At 46.6% G+C, this 19,848-nt stretch overlaps 1 protein-coding gene across 1 annotated transcript in view; it reads right to left on the bottom strand.

Moving 5' to 3' along the window:
- The window catches only part of RASAL2 (RAS protein activator like 2), a gene marked incomplete at its 5' end in the record, with an annotated part of 31,818 nt that extends 12,421 nt beyond the window's left edge, over positions 1-19,397 (bottom strand). Inside the window, 8 exons of the mRNA XM_031554836.1 lie at positions 1,258-1,459; positions 2,113-2,349; positions 3,220-3,364; positions 5,867-6,011; positions 8,267-8,821; positions 9,268-9,366; positions 10,764-10,917; positions 19,138-19,397. Coding sequence (XP_031410696.1) covers positions 1,258-1,459; positions 2,113-2,349; positions 3,220-3,364; positions 5,867-6,011; positions 8,267-8,821; positions 9,268-9,366; positions 10,764-10,917; positions 19,138-19,397 — 1,797 coding nt within the window. The remainder of the gene's footprint in view (positions 1-1,257; positions 1,460-2,112; positions 2,350-3,219; positions 3,365-5,866; positions 6,012-8,266; positions 8,822-9,267; positions 9,367-10,763; positions 10,918-19,137) is intronic.
- Between the last annotated feature and the right edge of the window lie 451 nt (positions 19,398-19,848).

Genomic DNA, 19,848 nt, shown 5'->3' with positions numbered 1-19,848 from the left:
CCGACTGGCACTCACAAGTTCACCACAGCCTAGAGAAATGGAGGAAATGATGCTTCTGAGTGCTCCCTTTCCTTGTTTTCCTAAGGCTGCTGAGCTGCCTTTAGAGCAGACCTTAACTGCCCGCGACATTCTGAACGTATGCTGTGTGTATGTATGAACTGAAGGGGCAAACAAAGCCATAAATTGTTAGCAAATGACTATTAATACGTATTGTCTTTTCAAGACAAGGACATTTCTGTTCACTCTGATGCAACAAGCTCAGATTTTTTCATTTTTCCTTTAAAGAATGTACTGTGAAGAAAGAGGTACACAACAAATCACTGTTTTGGCAAACCTGAGGGTAATAAAACAGGAAGAGTGCACTGCAACTCACCTCACCTCTCCAGTTTCAAAAGAAACAGAATGATATAAATGGAATATGGGCAAAATAATGCACCTCTGAAGTTAAAACATGGAATAGTTCCATGGAAAAAAAAAAAGAAAATGAAGCACAGCTTGGCTTTTCTGATCCTTATCAACTACCTTTGTTATCAAGGTTTTAATGATTTGGGATCCTGGAAAGCCACGCAGCAAACAAATGCCTCTTCTCTTTCTACAGTTAAATGGAAACGATGCTTCCTGTTGGCAATGAGCATCTGTTGTGATCAGCAGAATGGAGTCTGGAAAAGGCATCCGACCCCAGTGTGATGCAGAGGCAGAAAGCACCTTGCCTTTGTTACAGGATAAAGCTGAGAGTCGAACCAGCTCTTTACATGGCATCCTCTTACCTACTAAAACCTAATCTGAAGACTGCAGAAATGAGACCATCTCAGCTGGCTTTGGATCAGGAGTTGAACATGAACGGTTCTGCCTGGCCAGCACACTCCTGCACCAGAGGAGCATCGACAAGGGCTACAAGATTTTCACTTTCTGCCCATACACCCTCCTCCCTCCCTTTTTCCCAGATCACTTATGAGGAACCTGACTGCTCAGAGAATTCCAGGCCCATTTTTAAGTGCTGCCTTCTCCACTTTTAACATCCAGCCTTACTTCAGGCTCTGCAAAATGTTTGCACTACTGCAGGAGCCAACCACTTCACTGATGAAGAATCAGAGAAAGAACAGTTGTGAAATACCGCTATCACACATTCCTTTCTGAAGCTGTTGAATAAGTTATCCCCAGTGCAGACTTCAGCTGCTCCCTTGATGTTTCCCAGTGTTTACAGTTGCTATGATACAATCGCCGGATTCACCCTCCCAGGCCTCCAGCCTGCTTTACCTTATCAAGCTGGGACACAACCTCCCATAAGAGGGAATGCAAAACTGAGAGCTCTCTGCCCAGGTCGATATAGCCCTCAAATCCAGGCATGTTTGAGATGGTATCTGGATTAGAGATCTCCAGGAGAAATCGCTTCATTCCCCCCCACTCATGTTCCAGAAAGTCGTTCATGAAAGCCATGTACTCTTCCTTGTTACCAAACCTGCAAGAAAAAAGAGTGGGGGAACATCCAGTCAACAACTTCTGTATAAAATACAGAGCATGAGTGCTTGCAGACAGTTATTTACACGCTTAACTTTAGATCTCCCTTTCTAAAGAGCGGATCTGGAAGGAAAAAGAGAGTGGGGGACACCATTTAAGAGATTCACTGCTTTTGGCCATGTTTAAACACCAATAACTCACTGGTTGTGATACGAACAAGGGGCTCAGCCCATCTCTCCCTCCCACAGCAACCTGTTTGCTCCTCTCCTTCTCTGCACTCCCTTCCCTGCAAGAGACATGCCCTTGTTACCATTCAGCTGGGAATTTTGGAGGAGGAGAGGGGGAAAGTCAAGTTCCTTGGTGGGAACAGTCTTTTGAAACAGAATACACACTATGTGCTAATGCACAACTCTCTTCTTGGATTTATACGGTGTCCCTCTACAATTCAACACAGCCCAAATCTGCATGTGAAGAGGCGTCCCGAGGGGAACAGGCTTCACATCTAAGTGAGAACTTTCTTCCATTTCTAAAGCTGACTTCAACCTGCTGTGTGCAGACACCCGACTACCAAGCCCTGCTCTCCTCACTCCGCTGCAACCTCCAGTCGCTTGCAGCCCTAGGGGCACAGACTTCAGTTTTACTGTCACCACCTACTTAGCAAAATTGGCGAGATTCTGAATGACTTTAGCAATAAGTGTGAGCGTGCGCGATGTCCGGTCGTCGGGATACTCCTGCATGAGGCTGAAGAGGCTTGGAGACATGATGGCGGGGCACAGGAAGCGGAGGAACAGGGAGGCACTGATCAGCCGCTCGCTGATGTCCTGCTTGCCCCTGCTCAGGCACTGCTGCTTCCAAGATGCAAACACCTCCTTCAGTTCACGAGGGAACACGCTGAAAAGGAATAAACCGGGACGTAAAATTGCACGGGCAATGAGATACAGCAAATTGAACTGATGATCAATCACCTGAAACAATTATCTGTGAGAAATTGTAATCGGCTTTATTTATTGTCTCTTGTCTCCCCTAGGCTAGGAAATGTCATTAGGCATCTATTCTTGGATGCTCACTTAATCTGGTGATACTTAAGTACTCTTTAAAGCATCCGTTTTAATATCTGTTAGACGAAGCCCTTTTCAGACACACTGACTTACAAGCTAAGACTATCCATTGCTAGTTGGGAGCAAACATGGTGTTAGAATATGGAAAACAAACTGAACCAAACTGAACTCATCTCCATGACTACAACTGTTATCTTGCTTGTTAACCTCGCTCAGTGCTCCACACGTGCTCCCCTCAAAGCAGAAAGGCCCTTCTTGCAATGGCACTCAGAAACAGAGATTAACAGAAAGCTCTCAGGCAACATTTCCTCCATCCTTGTGTTCTCCTGCTCATTTTTACCGATCTAAAGGGGCTGAGAGCTTTCCCTGAATATCTGAACTTTCAGCTTTTTATCCCGAGTCTAAATCAGCTGCAGTGTTCTCACCCGATTCCCTCCCAGCTGCAGTTCCCTTGGCAGAGCATGCCAGCAGAAGCTGCAGTAGGTATGGTATATTGCACTGCAGCACCCTGACCTGGGGCTGAGTTCTGTGGTACTCCCTCACACATAGTAAGACAGTGACAACAAACAAGGGCAGGACTGGAAGATCTACCGGAAGGTCTACGCTGTTTCCCTGTACAACTGTTTCCTCACCTGTAGAGGAGGAATGGGCACCTCCTGAACAAATGACCTAACGGGGGAGAAGGGGAGGGGAGATGCCTCACCAGTAGGAATTGATAATCTTGCAGAAGGCCAGCTCACAACACATTTTCAGGTTGCTCTGATGGTCTGTTAATTCACTGGACGAACATTTGCTGGGATCCACTTCACAGTTTTCATCTGACTCATACAAAGCCTTGATAAACTCCCCTGGACAAAAGGAAGAGAACGACAAACCAGGGTAATCACACGAGAAGCCTCCATGACACACCTTTAAATCCTGTTTATGCCTTTCCTTGGCAACTGCCTCTTCTCCTCTCCGTGTCTGCAATAGTCTCCAGACACCAGCTGTTAGGGACACGGCTCCTCCCAGCTCTTTCAGACCAACATTTGCTGTAGCAGATCAGACAACTGCTGCTCTAATGCCTCAGCCTGCCGTGCCCTCACTGCCCCCACACACAGGCACAATAACAGGATGGCTCTGCTGTAACCCCGGCAGACACTGCATTTATAGCCTGGAGAACAGCATTTGACTCTGTACTCCGACTGTATTATCAATCATATGATTATCCACAGCCTCAGCAATGAACCTTTGCTATTTGTCTTCATAATTTCTTCAGGAAATACATTTGACAATGTTATTTATTTTTCTTCTTTCTAAATTTGCTGTTTTCTGAATTTGAAGAGAGTCACCTTGCACTTCAGTAAGAGGACTAGGTAAGTGCTCCCAGTATTCTCTTCCATCAGCATCTCACAGCATTTTCATAGCCCTCATCCTTCAAAATCCCTCTCTTGCAGTGTCACAATGGAAACTGGACACAGACAGAAACAGGTGAAGTACCCTTTATGAGCTGGAATGAGCTATTCACTGCTTTTCCTATCTATGGTAGCATGCCAATCACAAGGCAAACCCTTCATTCATTCCTTTAATTACTCAATGCCTTCTGAGTTCATCCCCTCAGATGATCTTGCTGGCTCCGAGCTAACACCAAGAGGCTTGTTTGTGCAAGGGGCCTTTGTTTCTTCTTGCTTTGTTTTCACACAAACCCTCAGTGCTTCCCCCCCACCTGAAGCCAGCAGTGTTCTTGCAAGCAAAGCAGGTGGCACATCTTAAGCTTTTTTGTTGGGATCCAAACCATTTCTGCTGAGGGCATCTACATCACTTAATCGCCAACCTTTCGGCATCATTTCTGTACGAGCCAACTCTGTTTCATCTCTTGTTTGCTGGGTCTATTTTTTTGCTTAACCACATTTGAAATTTACTCTTTGTGGTCCACAAGGCCCTGCCTTTATCACCTACTGAAATGCTCTTACGAATGTACCAGAGCTAACACTGAGCACAGTGTTGTTAATTATCTCAAAGAATGCGGCATCTGAGCAAACCGACTGGGCACACTGAAAACTTGACTAAGAATTAGTACTGCTGTGAACAACCTTGCCCTGGGATACAGACAGGCTGGATGGCCTCCAGGGATTTTCCATCTCTCATGCCTACGACTTCCAATCTTACAGCACAAAGCAGTCCTCTGCTCTCCTGTCCACACTGAGAGCTCAGGACTGGGATGTGTGCTCAGTGGTTCCATCATGAAATAAGACTACCAGGACAGCCAAAACACACACGACCACAGAGCCAGCTATACTGACCCGTGGAGCACTAACTTAGCCAACTATTGCCTTGATGACTTGCCAGCATCTGAGATTGCTGACAACAAGCAAGACTGCTGGGAAAGCAAGCTGGTGTTTTATTTTATGAAAGGATGTGGCGTGGAACTTGGCTTTGCCCTCAGCTTGTTCCTCTTGTATCAGTTTCCAAAGCTTTCTTCATCCAAGAAACAACAATGGGATGGTGCAATCTTGGATAACAGAGATGGTGGGAAGGTGGTAACTGCTAACCACAGAGGGGCACATGCCTTCTAGCCCTCTTTATGGAGTTATCAGTTGTGTGCACAATAATTCCCAAGGCAGTGGCACCGTCCCGAAGTCATTGCAGAAGCTTTTTCAACACAAGGAGTGCATACTTCATACCTCTCCTTGGAATTTCCACCTAATTGGATTACACCTGACAGCAGGTTCACTCCTGACACACAAAGTACTCCATTCCCACTGTTACAAACCCTTTTTCAAACCTAGTCATAGAAGAGGTAGAACAATCACCATTGCTCACAAAGTAACTGTGCTGTTACCCCCTTCCAACACCAGAGATACAAAAGGTTACCCAGAAAAGCAGTGTCATGATGTAAACACGCTGAGGGACGCAGCTGTATCAAATCAAGTTAGCCCTTCTTTGGCTGCTACTCCTACAAGCACCAATGAGCATCTTTCTCTGCAGAGAGGAAAGGCATCAAGAGCAGAGAGCATGTATTCTGCTGCCTGGATAGATGCTCACACATCGCTAAATGTACCGAGGTGCACAGAGCTTCAGTCACACTGCAGAACTGAGAACACACGCTGTGACTCTCATGTCACCAACCCACGTGGTGAAGGCTTTTCGCACGCCTTGAGAAACACGTGGGGCAATGCAGCGTGGGAACAAGGGATAACGTTATGAAGAAAAGCTGGGTGTGGAAGGTCCATTCCAACTGCATCGCTAGAGCAGCAGCTCGTGGGTCAATCACCTCCTGTGTCTCAGCACAAGGCCCACACTTGACTGGTCCTCGGCACCAGGATCAAGCCCTTGCAATGCAAACAGCTGACACAGAGGTACGTTCTTACCTAACGCATCGTGGAGATACTTCTGCCCTACCAACTTCAGGTATTCCTCAATAGCTTTGGTAGCAAGTGTGTTCTCCCTGAAGATCAAGACGTCGTGTTCTCCACAGCGATCTACCTCAGACATCACCAGATCCGTTAAGAAGTCCTGAAGGAAAAGGTAAGAGAGCAGGTTAGTTTAACCAGACTCACACCAGGCTAACTGCAGAAGCCAAGAAAGAAGGAAAAGCAGAGGAGACAGACAATTACTGAAAATTAACTGCCCAGCTTGGCACAAGGGGTCCATATGCTACCTGTACATCCAGAGCTCCTCTTGTATTTATTATATTTAAAAATATTATAAATCACAATTTATAAATGGAGAAACAAAGAAAACCTGTACAGCCAAGCTTGTGTTTCAGTTTAGATCCTGAACAGAAATCCTCATCAGTTTGTTTATAACTGGTTTAGTCTGCTGAAAGCAACCATGATATTACATTTGTATTTTAATACTGAATATTGCATACAACCTTGGATTTAAAAATCCAAAATGGAAGTGCTGCACAAACTCTCACAGCTTTGAGAAGTATGCTTACAACAATTTGATTCAGAAAAGAGAAGTGATTCAGGATTTGTGAAGAAAGTTGATGTGACTGCTGTGTATCTGTATGGCTTAACTTGTTATGTACTCAAAGGCACAGACAGGAACAATCAGTGAGTCTTGATACAGTGAATTCTCTCTTGATACAGGGTCCAGTTCTACAGTCACAATTGAGTAAGGACACGCAGCATTTCACAAGAAACACTCCTGTTTCACTACAGCCCACGTCAGCCCCTGCAAAGTTCTCCAGGAGAGGAACTGCCATTCCTCCTTATCACCACTCTCTCTTAAAACTCTTCCAACCCTCCCACCCGAAAACCAACCAAGGAAAAAAAAAAAACCAAACAAAAAAACACAATAACGTGACATCAATTAGGGCTGAGTGACAGCAGTTTGAAGAGCACTACAGGAAGGATTTATAACCCCATTAAGGACACAATCCAAGACGTGGTGCTGGCAATATGAATGACAAAAAAAACCCAGAACAAATGAGATAGAATAGGAACATATGGAAAACACATGCAGCGCTGTTGTTTTTCAACCCCTTATTACTTCTTTTAAGCAAACTCTTCATTTTCACCTGGTGCAAACATCAGCTGCACCACCACGCTGTGACATGGAAACCTTCTTTGCAGATTAAGACTATGGCAGACTAAGGAACTCAATGCTTTCAGCAAAGAGAGCTCCAAACCTACAGGCACTAGGAGAGCAATGGTATAACAGTAACTTATCTACTTGTTGGAGGTAGATAAACCAGAGCCTGCTTTCCAGGAGGATTTCAACACAGCTCTACAGGAGCTGCCCCAGCTACCAACCTCTCTAGGTCAGACAAACAGCTGATAAGCAACCAAGGGAATCACGCAGTGCCACAGAGCACCAGCCTTCCTGAGATCTACATCAAGCAATGGGGGAACAGCAGAGAGCGGGACACTCTTGAGAGTTACAACAGGATCTTTTCAGAGCAGCTAATGTAAGCTATCCCTTGACTGCTGTTTGTGGTCATTTTCCCACACCTCCAACTCTAGCCTGTGCTCAGTGGTGCTTAACTTGCTCTAGCTGGCACTCCTGGAAGGAGCTGGCTACTTGGTACTGCTCCCATACAGCCACTGGGCAGGCAGCACCCGGATGAATCAATGCTTGTTAATGCTTCTCAGAATTTCTGGAAACCTGCAGGATATTCTCCCACAATCTGTTCAAAGAAACCAGGGCTCACATCAATTACTGCATTACAGAGAACCACCAGTGTGCACCTGGAAGTCCTAATACCATTCTTGGGGCAGGTGAGATCACCATTAACTGAGTATGGATTCTCCAAATGGCTGTTCAATTGCTGACCAAATCAATGTTCACGTTGATTAGCTGACTTAGCACTGAATCAACAATGGCATGCTGCTGCTCGCTGTATTGGAGATGTATCTGGAGAAGTTATTCTCCAGTCTATTTAACTCTTGCTTACTTATCTCTTTATCTAGCATCACAATTCTAGAAACACAGAAATGGTTCCTGAATACTTAAGTGCAGACTCATCTTTCAGTCCTCCCACTTACACTTTGTACACAGTATCTTTAACCTTCCTATCAACTCAGGCACTTAATTTGTGTTGGTGTGGTACCTATTTGCATGCCTTCCTGGTACATGTAATCACCAAGTCTTTAGAAACACTTCTGAGGCCCTCTTCTCAGCCTTAGCCCATCAGGCACCTTGTGTGGCTGTTGGTGGTCACACCAGTCCAGGAATCCTATTTTCTACAGGCCAATAGTTGAGAAGGTATCACCTATCATCAGGAGGAAGGAGCCGTTCTGACAGGGGCCGCCCACTCTTACCTTAGCTCTCCCCGTGCTCTGAAGAATGTGCACCATTGCACAAGCCATCTCTTCCTTATTCCTTACACTGATGACTGGCTCCAGCACGGAGCACAGCATCGTGTAGTTGCTGGTAACAAACTCTGCAAACTCCTTGTATTGCTCCATGGGTAAGATGGTGATGGTCTGATAACGCGACTTGATGCGAATGGAAGGTCCTCCTGATTTCCCTTTGTTGGGGGTAGGTGTGCTGACTGGGTACCATTTTTCCACAAACTGGCGACCCGTTACAGTGGCCATGGGAATGTTGACCAAGCCGACGTAATTGTTTTTGTCCTTTTTCTTTTTCTTCTCCACATCCTTGTAGATGTGAACCGTGATGCTGTGAAGAGCTGGGAGACCGTAGAACTCAAAGTGCTCTCCCCAGAAAATGTTATCTGCTTTCGTTTTGCTGGTGGTGCGGGCAAAGAGAGTGTCGTCGAGGCACAGCTCACAGAAGTATTTCTTCTTGGGAGCCAGGTCCTTTGCCTCAATGATCCAGAGACGGAGCACATTTTCAGCTCGGCGGCAGTTGTCCTGCACAGAAGAAAGAACTCAGTTTTGATTCAAAATCTCTAAAATATCAAACTGTTATCTATTGTCTTACAGAGAAGCAGCAAAAGCTGCCCTTTGCATCAGAGGTAGGGACAGAATCAGAATTTGCCCAGATGTGCCTCCACATTAAACCTTGAAGCTCCGCATTCCTTCCTTCCGAGGCACACGGCACCAGAAATCCAGTTTGAAGCATGCTAATCAGTCATGGGGAGATGAGGAAGCAACGTGACATGATTTATTAATCAAAGCTTTAACCTACTCCACTCAATGGAAAAGAGCACAGCAGCTTTTGATACACTTCCGAGTGGACTTCTCCACGGACTAAATTAATTGAGCAGGTGTCTGTGGGAAGCCCTGTTACACCGGACTAAAACCCAATCATATCACCTGTGTTGCCCCAGAAATCTAATTTCTGTAGTTTCTATTACCTTATTTGGCTGCACTGTTCTGCGAAGGTTTTCCATCCACTTATCCCTCTCTGCAGCAGAAGAACAGCTGAAGCATTTACTGCCGCTGGAGTAGGTTACCTGGAACATGGAAATGACAGGCTGAGTTCAGGCAAGCCTAGGAGACGTGTAAGGGGCTGCAAGAAGCAATGTTTGAGCAACTAAGTAAACATGAAAAAGGCAGGAAAACAATACAGGAGCCTGTAAGGCAAAGAAGTTAAAAGGCCCAAAAAAATGCAGAGAGAAAAAAAAATGTCAGTTCAAATTAAAGTAACGTACGAGGAGCACCAACGGCTCCTCTTAAAGGCTTTTAAACAAGGCTTTAATCAAGCAGTTAATTTTTTTTTAACATTTGTTAATTGATCCATAGCTCTTAAACACTTGCAGTTTCCCCTGCTAGGTCTCAGAGACAGATGATTTGGTTACTAACAGGCTGAAGGCAGGCAGAACATTGTATTAATACAAGTTAGAACACAGTGCAAATGGTGTCTTCAGGAAACACAACATGTTTCTGACAATGAAACACAAACCAAAGGAGCTGTGCTCTGAACCAGCCCCTGCATCCAATGCCATCCACAATCCTGCTTCATGCAGGTGTGAGCCACCTTGCTTCTTTCACATGTACCTGGCCTGAAAAGCCTAGTTTACCCTTTCCATTCATCTGTGCACACAATTAAAAAGCAGTTCGAGGCAACAGCCTCAGAGCTCTGATGCTGCCAGTATTTTCACTGCACACCTCAAACCTAAGCAAGCTGGAAAATGCTTCCAACCGAAGGAATACGAGGCTGAAGCAAACAGGAGCAGCTCCTGGATCCACCCCGAAGGAGAAGAGCCTGATATGCTGGTTTTCTGCAGTGCAGTTTCCCAGGTTGCAGACAGATCTCTGCCCCAGAAGGTACACATCTGAGCAACCCCGCAGCAGACAGACTGGACTAGCTGCCCATCACCCCTGCAGCCAGATTACGGCTGGTTTAGATAGAGCCAAACAGCACACACGGATATGCTGTAAGGTAAGCACTGCGCTCACACCAGCAGCAAGAGGCTCCCGCTGCGCGGTGCAGCAACATGCCCACCGTCACTGGAACCCCTCCTGCAGCAGCCAGGGAACAGGCTGGGCTAACAGAAGCAGGTTCAGACTGGAAATCACATTTCTCAGAGCACAATTTGTACGTTTAACTCTAGGTAAATCTGGGGAAAACGAACACACAGCTTAGGAGCAATAGTGCCTTTCAACCATACGTTCGCATCCAAACTACAAATACTTAGATACTTTCTAAGATAATGAGAGCTTTCCACTTTGAAGACGCAGCAGCTGTAGATTTCCCTGCACCGATGGCTCAGCCCCAAGGACTCCGACGGCCCCCACCCAAACCCCCAGCACGGTTTGGCTGCAGACCCCTTCTCCTATTACAAAGAGAACGGTGCCCCGCCAGGCTTCAGACCGACTGCGCCGCTTCTATTCGGAGAACGCTCTTTACCTCAAAGCAGAAGTCCTGTCCAAGGATACTGCTGTGAAGTGGCTTTACAAAGACCTTTTCTTCTGCCCCAAGGTCCAGGGCCTCCACTGCGCTGCCGGGGCTCAGCAGGGACTCATGGGAGCGGGACTCCTTCAGCTTGGGCAGCCCACGTGATCTGCAGAGCAAGGGGAGAGGAAACAGCCGTTTTCTCACAATTACCAGCAGACTTGGCAAGATCTCAGAGAAAACTGCCAGTTGTTTATTCACAGCAACTACCACAGTTAGCCTGTAAGCCTGACGACAAGTAACGTTAGTGCAGTAAGCCCTGACTCCTAAGGAAACATCCTGGACACAAGTCTGTTCCCACCCACCTGCCCATTGCAACCACTGAGCAGTGTCAAACCCCTCTGAAAGATGCTGATTTTAGAGGTGACAGTAGCGTCATAACCTTCTGCAATGAAGTCACAGCACGCTTTAGGCACAACCAGCATTTCTACTTTTAAACACGGTGCGCATACACGTTTTTCCTCCAGCTGGAACTCAGTCAAAGCAATGAGGGAGAGCACCTGTCCCAGCTTAGCAGAAGAGGAGCTGTGTACCTGGCAGATCTCATTTTGTAAGACTTTCAAGCTCACGTTGGTACCTACATCTGCTCATCTCGGAAGGCGCAGAATCATAGAATCATTAAGGCTGGAGAAAACCTCTCAGATCCCCAAGTTCAACCCCAATCCATCCCCATTTCCCTCATGCCACATCCCCATGGTTCTGTAACACCTCCACGGATGCTGACCCCACCACTCTCTGAGCAGCCTATGGCAGTTTAACAAGAACATGAGTATCATGAAGGGGTCACAAAAAGCAACAAGCAGAGTTCAGCTGAATGCTCTTTTGTGCAAAATGAAGAGCTGAAGGTATTCTAGCAGATTCACGTACAATAAGATGTATCGAGCACGGAAGGAGAACTTTGTTCCCATTTGATATATTGAATGACCCAAATGCAGGCAGCAAAGAGCTTTCATCAGTGGGACATTACAAAGACACTGATTTCAAATGCAAAACAGCAGCACTGGTACAAATGCTTTGGCTGCACTGTGCATGCTTTGTTATAACAGGTTCCAGCAGCAGCTGTACCAACGCAAACCCAAAACCTCAGCCATGTATAATTGAACACTCGCTGCAGTTAAGGTAGGGCAAGTCTAAAATAAACACACCACAATACACCACTTTAATACCATCTCTGCAAAATCCTCTCTAATTTCTCCTCTCAAGAAAGCGCTGCTGATGTCACTTGGCTTTTATCCCTACCCCAAACTCTCAGCAATTCCAGCCCTAGCCGAGTACTTTGGTGCATGATGGAGGGCTGAGAGCCTGCAGCTACCACCAGACTCAGCTCCTTGGACACAAGGAAAGCGTGCAGTGGTCACGAAGAGGAGGGGAGAGGGAAAAAAAGACAAGAAGAGCACCAAATAAAGGAGAAATTTTGCAAATCCCTCCTCAGTAGAGGCTGCATTTGGAGGAAGACAAGCCCACCTACATGAAACAACTGTACAGCCACTTAGCAGTGCAACCCCAAAGCATAGCGGTGCCACATGTCAGAATCCTCCGTTTCGAGCCCGGTTCCCTGGGCTACATCTCAGACAACAAATCCTGGTGGGAGAGGAAGGGAGGCCCAAAATCCAGGAGGAGCTGTTTCTTGAGCCTCAGGTCCCGGATTTCCGAGGAGCACTGTGCCAGGAGGATGTGCTGGGGCAGAGAGCTACCGTGGCACTGTAAGCACTGCCCTCACTGCGCGCTGCCCCAGGGGTGCCACGAAGAGGCTCCTGGCACGTGTTGCCATGGCACAGCTCTGTAAGGAGATTAGGGGAGGCTCGGGGAGCCTGCTCTGCTGTTGTGGTGAAGGTGACTTTTCCAGAAAGGACAAAGTCCTTCCTCTTCCCTTCCTACAATGAGTTTAAAGAGACCCGGCCAGCGAAGGACAGCAGACAGAGCGAGGCATCTTCCAAAAACACCTCCAAGCAGCCTTTGGGGCCGGGGTGGGGGCTGAGGGAGTTACATGACAAGCTGTACAAAGTGCCTGCACATCCCACCTTGAGAGTTACACCTTCCAGGAGCATCTATTCTGCTCAACTTGTTAGCTTTGAACACGTGCTTTGTTGCAGACCAGCTGCAGAAGGTTGGCTGTGTTGGCTCAGGAGCCAGCGGTGCAGGAATGCCGAGCTGTTCGAGCAGCTCCTTGAAGCTACCGTACTTAAATAGCTCATTAAACTGATTAAGTGGCTTAGAATTGGCACTTTGTCTTCCATAAACACCGCAGCAGTGCTGGAAAGCTGTTGGTTAGAGGCAACCATATGCATTTAGGAACACAAATATACACACTTGTAATCCCCACAATATATATTTCACCTATGGATGGATCTGCAATGCAAATCATTGATATGTGCCTAAATCAGAAGCGTCCCAATCAATAAAGGCAATAATTACAGGGACATAATAGTTCTCTGCTTCTTAAAAGCCACATCTGATGTTCTGAAGCCATCAGTAAGAGTGAAGGAGAACTGCCTGCAGGCTTCCCTTTTGCACAGGGGCAGAGCTAATAAGTCAAAGTCACCGACTTGTTTCCCAGTGCCCAGCAAAGGGGCAAGATTAACAGGGTCTTTTCCCATATTAGTTAGGGAGCTGCTGGTAACTCAAGTGCTGCTCAGAGTCTCTGCTAAGAGAGGTAATCCCAGGGAAGCAGATTACCGTAAACAGGAAGATCACGCATGCACGAGGTGGGGGAAGGGTTGTTTGTCCAAATCTGTTTCTGCTAAACAGCTCCATTAACAACCCAAATCCTGATTTACAATACAATTAACCTCAGGTGACAAACTTCCTCGTGCTGCTTTTTCTGTTCACTATTGCACACAGCAAAGGATCACCAAAGATGATGCACGAGTTCAGAGCAAACGGTTACCGACAGCACTGACGCTTCTCACATAGCTGTTTTCCACAACTCCTTTCCAATGGGAAAAGCAGGTGGAAGAGATGCTTTTCAAGGACTGCTCCGAGCTCCTCACCTCACTTCAAATATTTTGAAGCAGCAATTGTAAGAGCTGAGCGAATTCCTCCCAAGCCAGAGCCCAGGTAATGCCCTGAAGCACTGACTGACCGAACAGCAGCGAAGGGTCCCTCCAACAGCAGCACCACACAGCCCTGGCTGACGCTCTCTCCCTGCACACCAATTCAGTTTTGCTGCTGCAGGAACACTTTGCTTGTAAGCAGGGAGCTCAGCTCCTCCAGGTTTTGGTGTCAGCCTTTTAAGAGACTGCATTCTACTGTCTGTAAGACATGCAGGATAAAGGGTTAAACCCTAATTGCTCTCTGGTTATGAAGCTCTCCTGCTGATTCTGACCTATTTAAAAGCCAAACAAAAAAGCACAAAAGACTTCCAATTACCGAGCTTACCAGGGAGAGCACTGTATTGCCTGGAAAACAAACGCGCGGTCATCAATAATCCAGAAGATAGAAATTAAAAACCAGAAAAATGGATAGAAATAGAGAAAGGAGCTACCAAGGAATAGAGTCCCACAATCTACGTTTCCTTTACCAACACAAACTGGTGTGAAGGCAAAGAATTCTAAAGCCAGTTTTTTGCTCAGCCCAAAGCCCCAAAGCTGAATTCAGTACTTAACCCCTCGCAAAGCCACAGCACAGATCTCTGCTCTGCTCAGTGTTGCTCTTGGGATCCCAGCTCTGCTGAACCGCACCCCAGTCTTGGCATCACGGTCTGCAACAGGACGGCAGGGCAGCAGCAGTGGGCTCCCCGTGCAGGCATTCATTCTGCTAGCACACCACACCCTGCTTCATTATCCAGCTACCTATTAGCAAAACACCCTACGACTTGGTCAACAATTCTACAAGTCCAACCAGTTTCATCATTATCATTGGTTTTTAAGCCAGACGCCAGCAATTTATATTGGAGGAGCCTGGGTTGTGCTTGTACCGAGGGGTTGGTGGAGCCTGCAGCAGGACAGAGCGATGGCTTCCAGCAGACGGGCTGCCCTTGGGATGTTGCTCAGTTTTCACTTGGAAACAAACAGCTGCACGAGGAACCAAAAAAACCGGCTGAAAGAAATACGTCTCACTCCAAACAGGAGACGTCTCTCTGGAAACAAACAGCTCCTCCCTTTTCCCCGTGCAGACAGAAAGAGATATGCTGAATGAATGCAAGCTCTGAGTCGAGCCTTAATAATGCATTGCATAATACAGATTTTATCCTCGAGTCTCAAGCGGAACAAAAATCACCCACCTTTTTTTTTTTGGAAAGGGGGATTAAATTCCAACAACCAAATATGAGAACGCAGGGATAGGAGGCGAAGAAGCGAGGAGGGAGGAGCACAACTCACCGAAAGTAGAAGAAGCCGTCGTTGGAGCAGCGGTACCGCTTCACCATGAAGCCCAGAGCCATGGCTACCTGCTGCCCTGCTGCCCACCAGAGACCATCCTCAGGGAGCGCAGAGCAGGACCTGCGCTCGGCCACCACCATCAGATAATGCCATAAAATGACTTTTAGTGCATCAGGAGGGTTCCCACGTGGCACTAAATCCCAACAGGGCAAAACCCTCCCAGCTGTCTGCACAGCTTTACCGCAGTCGCTGAGACCACATGCAGCCGGTCTCAGCAATCTCTGCTCCCTCTCTGGGCATCAGATGGAGGTGAGACATGGGGGACCTTCTGGACACATTCTCCAGTTGCCCCAGCTGAAGGCACTCGTGGTCCCTCCTTACAGTTTTACTTCTCCTCATGCTGTTCTATGTATTACCGACAGAAACAACCTGAGAGAGAAATGCATGGGTTGGAGAGCCCAAAGAACGTGGTGGGAATCAGGCTAGAAAGGCAGTGAAGGGTGATTTGTGGTGCCAGAGAGACTTGTGGCAACAGCTGCCGACAGCCCACCGAAATGCTGTGCCACCGCATGTCTGAGAGCCTCGTGCTAATCTGGCAATGCCACACCGAGCAGAGTCCTTATGTTAGTGCCTTGTGAAGGCTAAACACGAGTTTTCAACAGGCAGATCGTGGAGTAATAGAAGTGCTGTGTGTTACAGAGGCTGTGGATTCATGCACAACACTCAGCTACCGGCCACAGCGGGCTCGATTCTGCAGGGACACCAGTTTTCTCTTCCCCCCCCCCCACCCACTAAGCCAGTTGAAGTTTAAAAGCCAGAAAAACAAAGTAGATTGGCCAACTGCTTTCTGCTGGAACGCCAAATCTGATTACGAAAATATCTGCAAGTTATCTCCAGCACTCCCTTACAGCATTCCTGAGTCCCTTCTGTTTTAAACTGACTCTGAACAGACAGCGTCCATCCTCTGTCACCATCTGGAGCGGTGTGCAGTGTTAAACTATCCCAAGCCTTCATGTGCACCGTGATCTTCCTTATTTCGGCTTTCTGCAGGTACTCATCTATAAGCATCTCCTGCTTCTTAGCAGGACCCAAACACCTCAAAAGAATGAGAAAAGCAACGTGCCAGCAGCCTCTGCTCCCAACCTTTCAGCGTTTTAATTTATAACGCTACATAATACTTTCTTTGAAGCCAGGGCTCTGTATTTGTCACAGCAAGAAAAGGTAGATGCTATTAGTCCATCTGGCCCTGAAAGCCAGCACGGCACCATGACATCACCCAGCACTGCCGGCTCCAAGTGGGAAAGGGCTGACTCACTGGGGCAGCTATGGGACATTTGCAGAGCAACAGATCAAGCCTCAGAAAGCAAGCAGAGCAGGAGGTGGGAAAACGGCAATTCCCTCTTGTGAGTTCAGAGCCAGCTGCTGTGTGCTACCTTCTTTCATGCGCACACAGGTGTAGCTGAATTGTTCCTTTGGAAAGATCCCAAATAAGAGCATAATTCTAAAGGTTAATCAATTTTTTTTAGCTTCCTTCTTCCCTCCAGCTCATCTCCTCCCAGTATACTAATCTGTTCCTCATCTTAGGGGGTTTTTGAGTCGTTTTTCCTGCTGTTCACCAATTGCATTTTTCAGGCACCTGTAGGTAACACAGTGAAAGGTATATGAGGGAATGGAGAAACTGTTGCCAAGTTTCACTTGGAAATGATTTTCCTTTATTTGTGAAGATTTTACTTGCAAAATTAGAAATAACATTAGAAAAGCACCAGCCACGTTCTTCCAAAGTTGCTATGTTCCATTTGTGCACTGATTAGACCACAAATGCAAAGAGAACTCCATAAGGCTCTCAATCTTTCCAACCACAGGAAGCCACAAGGTTGCTGCGGCATTTTCCATCCAAGAACAACTTATCAGCAGTTCATGTACCTCACCTGGATCACCACAAACATAAACATGCTCTGGAACAGCCTCTGTCATTTGTGCAAAGCTCATCTGCAAAAAAACTTCATCCCAGCTTGCTTTCTATGTAGCTTGGCAACTCTCAGATGACTCCCCCTTGCCTCTAAGCTCTGCCCTCCCTTCACTTGAGCCCATGTACCTCTGAAAGGAGGAGGACTGAGTGGACTCATCAAAAATGCTTACTTCCATTAGTAGCAAGCGATGGCATCGAGGCACAGAACATCCAGAACACAGATGGACTTCCATCTCCAGCGCTGAGATGCTGCTCAGTGTAGGAGGCCAAAGCACAACCACGGCAGGATGGGAAGTGCAACCCCTACCTTGTCCCTGCCCTACATCCTGAGGTTTTCCAATTCCAATTTTCTGTCACCCAAAATTATGCATGGACTCTGCCACTGGAACTTGTCAGTTCTCTTGGCTCCTCCTTGTTAAATCCATACCTAGAGAGACTTGAGAGCATAGACGTGACCAGCTATGCCTAACGCCATCACCATGCAGGGCATGATCTCCAGAGGTCCCTTCCAACCTGTCATTCTGTGATGTTATTCTATTGAAACAGCCAGAGAAAATCCATGTGTTGTTGGGGTCTAGGTGACACAACTCACGTCCACACAACAGCAAGGAGGAATGAGTGAACTGGTTTGAAAGAGAAGGTTTGTTGTGTTTATTTTTTCAAGTTGTAAGCATTAATTATAGCTAAATTTATAGGCTTATCCAAAGTGATAGCATTTCCCTTACAGTACAACAGAAAGCGTCATCAGTCCATGTTTAGTGTGAGAACCAAGCGAGGGACATTTCTGCATTACAAAACATCAAGCCAACAACAGTAAAAATAACAGGTACTTTATCACAGGGTGGCATTATTTCATGTGCTTTTGTTCACTAAGTTGCTTTTTATAGCAAAGCTGCAACTCCCTTAAAATAGGCAGTTATACAACAAACCAAAAAACCACCCACCACAAACTGGACTTCAAACAGAAGAGGTGGATGTCGCCATGACTGAGAAGCAACAACAGCCTGTTCTGTAACTCATGGAGTTAACAAGACCCCTAACACCCAAAGCCTTGCTATCTCCACGATTTTGTGGTGCTGCCTTTCAGCTGGGGAAGATAGAGCCATCGACTGAAGCAGCACAGCATGACAGATGCAACTAATGAATTCAGCTCAGCTACAGAAGGAGGGAAAATGCACTAAACGGTGTAAAATCGGAGAAGCCTGTCACAGCCCTAAGTGCAGGGCAACTTATTTTGCACTCATTCTAGTTCTCCTGCTGGGCTGCTGTGGAATATAACACACAGCAACGTTTAATGAAGACAATCAAGACACTTTATAAGTAGTTAGGAAAAAAACGTGTAAGATGAGCATTTGCTTGCCTCACATACAATCCACTCAAGCCTAAACCAGCAGACAGAAGCAAAACAAGCAGAATGTACCAAGATGGACAGGAGTTACCAAGTTTTCCAGTTTTCTGCATAACGGACCATCTGTTCCTTGCAGGACTCCGCACTGCAGCAGCTAGAGCATCTCCTGTCATTAGCAAGGACTTTTAATGTACCTGAACTGCACCACACATCCCTGGGCTCTGCCTGTGCTAGCCAAACTGATCTGCTTGCACCAGCACAATCCTCACGTTGGCCACTGCACTGATCTGCAGATCAGCTGCATGCATCGAGGCAAGGTTCTGTAAGAGCCAATCAATCCAATGGTACTGTATCATGAAATTTCAAGTCTGCACTTTATTTGGGACAGGTGCAGTTGAAGTATTTGAGTCTAGATGCTTAAACTGGACTTTTTTTGGTCAGCTGTTAACCGCAGTAAAAGATTTCAGCCCTATGTCGATGGTGCATCATAGAATCATACATACAACGTATAGTAAATTAGAAAACAACCTCTGACATACCATTCAGCTCCAAAACCATCCATTTGCCAGCTTAACAAAAAACCCACAACCCTTCCTTTCTCTCCCTTTACAAGTTGAAACGCACGCTGCACGCAGATTTCACAAAGTGCCTCTGGATAAGGCAAGGTTCTTTGGGAGATGCACTGACCCTTACCTGTCATCAGCGTTACGGAGCGATGGGAGGCGGAAACTTGTGTTCCTGTCCAGCTTTGACTGACTCTTTGTCCTCTTGATGGACCCTTTCAGACGTTTGCTGAAGAAGCCCTGAAATGAGAAGTCATACAAGTGAGATGCCAGTGATAAATCAATCAGTGCACCCTCACCGAGTCCGAATTCGGCAGTGATTCCTGCTGACTGTGGGGAACATGTTGTATTGGGATTCCTCCGGGCAGGAAGAAAAGCAGGACTACGTTGTTAATGACAGTTCCAGTATGTGACAGCTTCAAATTGCAATAATTAGCACTCCTCATGCTGCAGGTGCGTTTCCATGAATTACAACTACTATACAAAAGATCAAAAGGCTCCTGTATCTCTCTGAATTACTTTATGCAACATGCAAAGACATATCCTATCAAAATATTTCCAGGGGCTGCAAGCATGCATGCATATACATTCTTTGGCACGATCAAAGCAAGTATTAAGGTCCATAGGATTAAGCAGCATTTTTCTGGCTGAATCTATCCTGCTCCTTCACAGAACAGCTGCACAGTGTGCTGCTGTCAGGAGATATACCAAATGCATGCAAGTGAAACCATGTTTGTTAAGAACCTTATAAGGCCAGTTGATAGAATTTGCTCAAAATGAATTTTCTTTGGGTGGATTGACCTAGCAGATCTCCAGCCTTGTAAAGGTCTAGTGACAGCAA

This window comes from Meleagris gallopavo, chromosome 10 (genome assembly GCF_000146605.3).
Source record: "Meleagris gallopavo isolate NT-WF06-2002-E0010 breed Aviagen turkey brand Nicholas breeding stock chromosome 10, Turkey_5.1, whole genome shotgun sequence".
NCBI lineage: Eukaryota > Metazoa > Chordata > Aves > Galliformes > Phasianidae > Meleagris > Meleagris gallopavo.
This window is presented reverse-complemented; position numbering and strand designations above follow the sequence as displayed.